Below are 9,455 nucleotides of genomic sequence, written 5' to 3'. Positions count from 1 at the left end.
CATATTTTAACAGGATTTATGTGAAGAAATTTTGAAGTTGAAGGATAGAGGTAAAGATTTAGTCTGATAAGATCACTTCCTTTTTTAACAATTTTATGGATGTATACTGGACATACCAAAAAAATTAAACATGTTCAATGTATACAGTTGTTCATTTGATAGTGAATTACCTGAATAAGATCTCCCTAAATATGATATCCCAGATGTTGCATATATTTTATAGTGAGAATTACTTATTACAAGAAGCAGTCAGTCTGGGAATAAGATTGTTTCTGAACACCCCAAAACGTCATTAAGACCATCTAAGACAACTAAGGTAAGTTTCTAAACGGTGCTGCTGCTTATGAAAGATCGTTACTTACCATGTATTGTACTCATTATTTCTCAGCACTTTTCAGATACAGTAATAAAGTATTTCATCCTTATCCCAATTATTGAAGACATCATTTATAGTTATCCTTAACCTAACTTGATGGTTGAAAAATTTGAGACTCATAGAAATCAAGCAAATTGTAGGACCCAGCTCTCTGATACTAGGCACCTAGCTTTTGGCATTAGATATCTCCTTTAATAAGGAAGACTAATCATAAATGAAAACAAAATTAGACTACATTTCACACACATGAAAGACATTCATGAATATTAAATGACATAAATCATCAGCTGTTAGTTCCAGCACAAGCAGAGAGAACCTTTCCAGGGATCAACTATTATGAATAATACAAGTTTGGGGGGATTCCTTGAGGGTAAAAGTGGTAATGATTTTTCCTGAGATCATTGCATAGTTAAGTCATATCATTACTCAAGCTGTCAGTTCTTTCTATCTCCTAGTTGTACACACAACAATTAATGAGTGTGTCATATATATCACCTCAAATAATTCTTATAACAGCCTGTGAGGTGGATATCATTCTCAGGTCACAGATAAAGAAACAGAATATAATGTGTTAAAATAATGTACCCAGATTAGGAAAGTGAAGATAGAAGGATCAGGAACTAATCTGATTTTTCTAATTCTCAAACAAAAACACTTAACAACAGGGATAATCACTATAGATATTTTTCAGAAGAGTATGTGAGCCCATATTTTTTAAGGAGATAAAGGAGGAAATATTTGGGGCTAAGAGAGAGGCCAAGATAAAAGGGCTGTTCAGTAAAAGCAGTACCACTTTTTTCTTAACATTTGGGAGTTCCAGTATGTTATTATGTTGTGTGTGTGTGTGTGTGTGTGTGTGTGTGTATGAACTGATTAAACGGCTTCATATAAACTTGCCTCTGAAATATTACAGTAGTATTAATGTGATTATAATTATTACAATCGTCTCAGAAAAAAGACTACTAGTTCAACACTGTTTATTATAACATAGTGAAACAGAGCATAGGTTAAGAATTTGGAGAGAAAAAAAATTAACAAGTATAATCCGATCCAACCTTGGTCCTCCCCTTAATTAACACTTGGTCCTAAGCAGAATCCTTAACTCTTTATGGTTTTATTTCCTAATGTATACAAATAGGTATAGAATGATAGTAGTAACCATTTAAGTTCGCACTAAGGCTTAAAATATCAAACGTTTGCAAAATCATTTAGCACACACCAAGTGTTCAGTAGGTTTTAGTTAATATTATCCTTGTTATTACAACTACTAACACTAGTCTCTGAGACTGCATCCTCAGCTGCAAAGTGGATGACATTTTACCAACCACACAGGTTGCTATCATATGAAAAGGGATATGTACAAAACAATTGCTACTATATTGGGCATGCAGCAATCAATTATTTTAAAGTATGCATTATTAGCTGTTGTAAAGTTACTGGACTTAGGAAGCATGCATTATGACTACTTCTAAGTACCTCTTGTATCCATTCCTTATATTCCCATCACCAATGTTCTGTTGCTGCTTATGCAATCATTATCAGCAGTCTATTAATACAACTTGGGTTCTTGCGTCTGCCTTCCACCCCCTTACTTAACTGCAGGCCATTTCATCCAAGACAAAGATCTTTACTAGAATAACATCCAAGATTCCCCTTCATATTCCTGTTCACCAATTCACCCATAGTCTCAGTTTTCATGATTCCCCATTTCCAAAAGACTAAAATGAAAATCTTATAGCTTTTCACTTATAGACTTTACACCAAACTTCTACCTCCTTTTCAGGATTTATTGCTACTACGTATGTCATGTACTGTGTCAAACTCTTGGTCATCTGGAATGAGAAAGTGTACACAGCAGGTCTCCCGCCTGTATGTTTACAGAAGTTATTCATTTCTATGATCTTAACAAAGACTCCACCTGGGAGGCAATGAGATTATTCATGAAGATCTCACAATCTTTTCAATACAAGCACACACACACAGATCGAAAGAATTCAACACTTGATAGAATGTTCTAAAATTATTATATATTAGGATGAGAAGTTTAATAAACCCAAGGGTGCATCAACAAAATATGTTTTCTTTTCAGGTAATGCCATTACCCATCTCAAGAAACGCATGGAGAACAGGAACAATGTGACAGAGTTTGTTCTCCTGGGGCTCACACAGAATCCAAAGATGCAGAACATAATATTCGCTGGGTTTTTGGTCATCTATATCACCACTGTGGTAGGAAATATGCTCATCGTGGTCACTGTTACTAAGAGTTCTTTACTGGAATCCCCCATGTACTTTTTCCTAGCTTACCTCTCCTTTATTGATGCCTCTTATTCCTCTGTCAATACTCCCAAATTGATCGTAGATTCACTCCATGAAAGTAAAACTATCCTATTCAATGGATGCATGACCCAAATCTTTGGGGAACATTTCTTTGGAGGAGCTGAGGGCATCCTGCTCACTGTGATGGCCTATGACCGCTATGTGGCCATCTGCAAGCCCTTGCACTATACAAGCATCATGAATCGGCGAGTGTGTGGGCTGCTAGTGGGAGTGTCATGGGTGGGAGGCTTTCTTCACGCAACCATACAGATCCTCTTCATCTTCCGCTTACCCTTCTGTGGCCCTAACGTCATAGATCACTTTATGTGTGACCTGAACCCTTTGCTCAGTCTTGCCTGCACTGACACCCACACTCTAGGGCTCTTTGTCGCTGCCAATAGTGGGTTCATCTGCCTACTAAACTTCCTCCTTTTGATGGTCTCCTATGTGGTCATCTTGCGTTCCCTAAGGACCCATAGCTTAGAGGCGAGGCGCAAGGCTCTCTCCACCTGTGTCTCCCACATCACAGTGGTCGTCTTATTCTTTGTGCCTTGTGTATTTGTGTACATGCGACCTGCAGCTACTTTATCAATTGATAAAGCAGTTGCTTTATTCTACACTATCATCACTCCCATGTTAAATCCCTTAATCTATACTTTGAGAAATGCCCAGATGAAAAATGCCATTAGGAAATTGTGTAGTAGGAAAGGTATTTTAGGTGATAAATAAATGTGCTTAGAACACAACATTGATTCAATAGAGGCAATGGTCAAAAGGACATCATGGATGATCTCAGCAAATACTTGTGGGATAAAGAAAAAAAATAACTGCTACAAATCACAGGTTCTGCATTGAGTAGATCAGAAATGAGTGCAAGAAAAGAGAGAAAAATGACCCATAACTGCTCTTTCCGTATGCATGAAATTCTACCAGATTTGGGTTTCGTTTTACTAGCTTCAACCAGTTACATGAATTCACAGATTTTTCTTCTAATAACAAATTAAAGAAATAATGGAATTTATTGCCATCGAGTAATAATCTCTATAATTCCTCACAACCTCAGATATGCAGATGATACCACTCTAGTGACAGAAAGCAAAGAGAAGCTAAATAGCCTCTTGATGAGGAAGAGAGTGAAAGAGCCAGCTTAAAACTAAATATTAAAAAAAACTAAGATGATGACATCCGGCCCCATTACTGCATGGCAAATAGAAGGGGAAAAGGTGGAAGTAGTAACAGATTTCCTCTTTCTGGGCACCAAAATCACTGCAGAAGGTGACTGCAGCCATGAAATCATGCTTCTTGGCAGGAAAGCGATGACAAACCTTGCCAGTGTGCTGAAAAGCAGAGGCATTACTTTGCCAACAAAGATTTGGATAGCCAAGGCTATGGTCTTCCCAGTGGTCACATACCGTTGTGAGAGCTGGACCGTAAAGAAGGCAGAATGCCAAAGAATTAATGCCTTCAAACTGTGGTGCTGGAGAAGACTCCAGACTCCTCAAAGTCCCCTGGACAGCAGGGAGAGCAAACTGGTCAATCTTAAGGGAGATCAACCCTGAATATTCACTGGAAGGACTAATGCTGAAGCTGAAGTTCCAGACAACTCATTGGAAAAGTCCCTGATGCTGGGAAAGATTGAAGGCAGAAGGAGAAGAGGGCATCAGAGGAAGAGATGGCTGGATGGCATCACTGATGCAATGAACATGAACTTGGGCAAACTCCAGGAGATGATGAGGGACAGGGAGGCATGGTGTGCTGCAGTCCATGGCATTGCAAAGAGTTGGACACAACTGGGCAACTGAACAATAACAAATAATCTCTATAATAAGCCAAGGAGGTATGCATAAAGATATGTGTGCATACATTCATGCTCAATAATGCCTGACTCTTTGTGACCCCATGGACTGTAGGCTCCCCTCTGTCCATGTGATTCCCAGACAAGAATAGTGGAGTGGGTTGCCATTCCTACTCCAGGGTAATCTTCCCGACCCACGGATTGAAACTGTGTCTCTTGAATCTCCTGCATTGGCAGGCAGATTCTTTACCACTGGCACCACCATCTGGGAAGCAGAAAAAGGAAAGTGTCAAAAAGTGTCATAAAGAGGAAAGTATCAAAGTAGATGTATTAGAAAGCCAGTAATAAAACTGACTAATTTCCCACCATGCCCTGAACTTCAATGAACTTCCAGGCAATGATGACAGAATGTTTAGATAATTGTACTACTAACCATTTACTGAGCCAGGACCTGTGCTTAACAGTGTATAAATTGGATCATTATCACTAAAAGCCTAATGGTTTTTCATTAATAACTGTGCTTGTTTTTATAGATCACAATTGATAGTCACATGGTACCTGCAATATTATAGTATATAATTATTTAATGCTATAAACACACTGGCCCTGTCTACCTCTAAGGGGTAAATAATGAATATTACACCATTCCCAAATTTTCTTGTAGCCTTTAGCACCATTTAGTATTGCTCATATAACCCATGCTCTGCTGGTAACACATCAGAAAGAGTAATGACTCAAATAAAAGAACATTTTGATGTCAGAAAAGAATTTCTATTTTTGACATATGCAGTCACACTTTGTAAAGTACTTGCCTACTATGCAGCAATAGTTTCTACAAGATAGCACAATATCATATGCATGATAAATATTGAATGTGTGGATGAATATATAAAGGGAAATAATTAAATTCACTAAAATGAAGTCCAAAAAGTAGTACTAGAGGCTAGGGAATTCATTTCTACTTTAAGTTGATTCAACTTCAAGGAAAAGTCTGGCTTGACCTCAGAGGGAAGTACAATTTGCTTTTATTCCTGTTTAAACTGAAGATGAGAAAGAAATTTAAATTACACTTCTCAGCATATGAGCAAATAGTTTACCTTAATATTCTCCCTGCTCTCAGCAAGATTTTTTGTGTTATTAATATAAGCTCTTTAAGCTATATTCTTCAGTTAACCTATTTACTTTTCAGTAACATTTCATTATTAACAGCTGTTTTTTAAAATGTGTGGCTCTGTCTGCATACAAAGCAATTTCAAGATAAATGCACTCCTTGTATTCTTTTTTGTCTTAATTCATTAACTAATACACATTTTGAGCACACAGTATGTATCAGACATTGATAGTTGCTGGGGTTGAAATGGTAAAAAAAAAAAAAAAAGAGAGAGAGAGAGAGAGAGGAGAGAGACCTGGATTCTGCCTTCAAAAAATTTAAGATCTGTTGAAAAACTCCCAAGAGGGAGTAAAAAATTACAAGGTGTTATAAATTATAAACTAGTGGAAAAGGACAAGGTACCATGAAATGTGTGGGGAATAGAAATTTGTACAGCCACTTGGAAAATCAGTGTGGAGGTCCCTTAAAAACCTAATATGATTCAGTGATCCAACTGCTAGGGATATATCCAGAGAAAACCACAATTTGAAGGGATGCATGCACTCCAGTGTTCATTACAGCACTATTTACGACAGCCAGGACATAGAGGCAGCCTGCACAGCCGTCAACAGAGGAATGGATAAAGAATGGGTGGTGCATATATACAATGGAATATTACAAAAATGAAATAGTGCTACTCACAGAGATGTGGATGGACCTAGAGACGCTCATACAGAGTGAAGTAAGTCAGAAAGAGTAAAACAAACATTGAGTAATATCACTTACATGTGTAATCTAAAAAATGGTGCAGATGAACTTATTTGCAAAGCAAAAATAGAGTCACACATATAGAGAAGAAACTTATGGTCACCAAGTGCGGAAGGGGGAGTGGAAAGAATTGGGAGATTGGGACTGACATATACACTCTACTATGTGTAAAACAAATAAATAATAAGAACCCACTGTATAGCACAGAGAACTCTATTCGGTGGTGACCTAAATGGAAAGGAAGTCCAAAAAGGAGGGGAGCTTCCCTGGTGGCTCAGAGGTTAAAGCGTTTGCCCACAATGCGGGAGACCAGGGTTTGATACCTGGGTGGGGAAGATTTCCCTGGAGAAGGAAATGGCAATCCACTCCAGTATTCTTGCCTGGAGAATCCCATGGATGGAGGACAGTGGGCTAAAGTCCACGGGGTCACAAAGAGTCGGACACACCAAGCGACTTCACTTTCACATACATATATGTATGACTGATTCACTTTGCTGTAGAGCAAGAAACTAACGCAACATTGTAAAGCAACTATACTCTGATTAAAATTAATTTTAAAGAAGAACTATGAGAAATGAGAACCTGTAGAAATGTGTGTGCCATTTAATTTTTTTAATATAAATTTATTTATTTTAATTGGAGGCTAATTACTTTACAATATTGTATTGGTTTTGCCATACATCAACATGAATCCGCCACAGGTGTACACGTGTTCCCCATCCTGAACCCCCCTCCCACCTCCCTTAAGTGTTATACATGTTTCCTCACATATGAAAAAGCTTTTTAAATAAATAAATTTTTAAAAATTAAAAAAAAAGCAGAAGCCAAATTATACGATATAATTATTATATAATATGTTGCTGGTACCTTAACATAAAGATACCAATGTTTTCAATTATTATTTTCATAAATCAAAACTGTTCATAAAAATTATAAATGTGAGTGTAGTTTGGCATACCCGCAACTGTTGACAGCAGTGATTAGCAACAAAACAAAGCACAAAAACATATGGTAATGAGTTTGTGGTGGCAGCAGGGTGGTCTGAGGAACATGGGTACATGGATGCAAAGGAAGAGTGAAATAGAGCTGATAGAAGAACAGTATTTTAACTGTTTTAAGGATAGTTAAAATTGTCTTGTGATCTAAGTACCAGAACTTCAAGAGAAAAAAGTTAAAGTAGCATAAGCAATGAAGTGCGATGTGAGTAGAGATCACTGTTACAGCTGATGGACCAATAATTCATCTCTGGGACCATCTGATCATACTCCATGGGAAACTATGTGAAGTTTCTTTTTTATTAAATATCACCAGTTTAATTACCTCATTTCTGTCCAAACTGCCTGGAAAAGACACCCTAGAGTTGCATGTAATGAGTAAACAGTACGTGGACAAAGAGTCATATCTCAGTATGTGTCTCAGCCCTACCAAACCTGAAGTTGGGTCGAGCATGCCATCCCTTCACCCACGGGCAAAATCTACACTTTCTCCAAAGAGTGAAGTCCTGGCCTGGGAAGGAAGGCCACATTCTAAATGAATTCCTTCCTTGGATACTCATTTCTCAGTCAAAGGGCTTCTTTTTAGAGAGCTCATTACCCTTTTTATAGTTAGCGCCCTGACATAATTAATGATTGCATGTAAACTTTTCCAGTTCAAATCACTCTGTTCTGTTCTCTGACTGGACCCCACCTAATACAATATGGAAAATACATAATACAATGCTAGTCTTATAAGCATGTCATAAATAGGATTTCTTCTACTGTACAAACAAGATTTAATGAACAAGAAAATTCACACACAAAAAAATCTATATTGAGGCCAGAGTCCAAAGTAAAGGAATATCATTAGGCACTCTTTAATAATCAGTAGTAACCAACACACCTCCATGTTACATAATAAGACCAATTCAAAACTCTAGATTTGTACTTTTTAGCTTCTGAAGATATTTCCAGATTTCCTGTTAATAGATAAGTATTTATTGATTAAGAAGCATTAAGTTGGGATAAGGAGAATGAGAGCTGGGAGACAGTAAGTCTGGATTCCAACCCAAGCTTTAGTTTTCGTGCTTAAGTGGCTATCAGCAAGTATTATTCATTCCATTGTTAGATTCGATATATTCATCAAGAGGCTTGGCCTAGAGTACCTCTATTACTTCTATCTGTAATGTTTAATGATTCTGTTTAACTATTATCTGAACTCACTTTTTTCTTCCAGAGTTTCTTCATAGCACATTTTACCTCAGCATTTCTGAGGGTGTAGATTACAGGATTTAACATAGGGCCCACCATAGTGTAAAAGACAGCAACAGCTTTCTCAATGGGCAGAGTGGTGACTGGGCGAAGATACACAAAGACACAGGGCACAAAGAATAAGAACACTACTGTGATGTGAGAGACACATGTAGAAAGGGCTCTGCATCTCCCCTCCAGGCTATAGTTCTCTAGGGAGTGCAAGATGACCACATAGGAGACCAACAGGAGGAGGAGGTTTAACAGGCAGATGAACCCACTGTTGGCAGTAACAAAGAGACCAAGGATGTGGGTGTCCACACAGACAAGTTTCAACAAAGGGTACAAGTCACACATGAAGTGGTCTATGACATTGGGGCCACACAAGGGCAGCCGAACTGTAAAGAGGATCTGAACGGTTGCGTGGAGAAACCCTCCAGTCCAGGCCACCCCCAGCAGGAGGAGGCACAGCCTGTGGCTCATGATGGCCGTGTAGTGCAGAGGCTTGCAGATGGCCACGTAGCGGTCATAGGCCATCTCTGTGAGCAGGATGATCTCAGCAGCACCAAAAATGTGTTCTGCATAGACTTGAGCCATACACCCATTAAAGGGGATTGTCTTGATCTCCTGAAGGGAGTCCACAATCAACTTAGGAGCTGAAGAAGAAGAGTAAATTGTGTCTAGCAAGGAAAGATGGGTCAGGAAGAAGTACATGGGGGAGTTCAGAGCCTGGCTGGTGGTAATGGTAACCACAATGAGCAGGTTGCCTGACAGGGTTACCATGTACAAGACCAAAAACACCACAAATACTATTTTTTGCATTTGGGGGTTCTGTGTAAGACCTACTAGAATGAATACAGTCACATTCCTTTCGTTCTCCAT

At 38.4% G+C, this 9,455-nt stretch overlaps 2 protein-coding genes across 2 annotated transcripts; one reads left to right on the top strand and one right to left on the bottom strand.

Moving 5' to 3' along the window:
• Window positions 1–2,488: 2,488 nt before the first annotated feature.
• LOC128060896 (olfactory receptor 4C46-like) lies at window positions 2,489–3,424 on the top strand. The gene has a single exon (XM_052653257.1). It carries the CDS (start codon window positions 2,495–2,497, stop codon window positions 3,422–3,424), a length of 930 nt encoding a protein of 309 aa, XP_052509217.1. The 5' UTR covers window positions 2,489–2,494.
• A 5,101-nt stretch (window positions 3,425–8,525) lies between these two features.
• On the bottom strand, window positions 8,526–9,455 carry LOC128060895 (olfactory receptor 4C12-like). Its single transcript, XM_052653256.1, has one exon. It carries the CDS (start codon window positions 9,453–9,455, stop codon window positions 8,526–8,528), a length of 930 nt encoding a protein of 309 aa, XP_052509216.1.

Source organism: Budorcas taxicolor, chromosome 15 (assembly GCF_023091745.1).
Source record: "Budorcas taxicolor isolate Tak-1 chromosome 15, Takin1.1, whole genome shotgun sequence".
Lineage (NCBI taxonomy): Eukaryota > Metazoa > Chordata > Mammalia > Artiodactyla > Bovidae > Budorcas > Budorcas taxicolor.
Note: the sequence above shows the minus strand (reverse complement) of the source record. Positions and strands in the feature narration are given on the sequence as shown.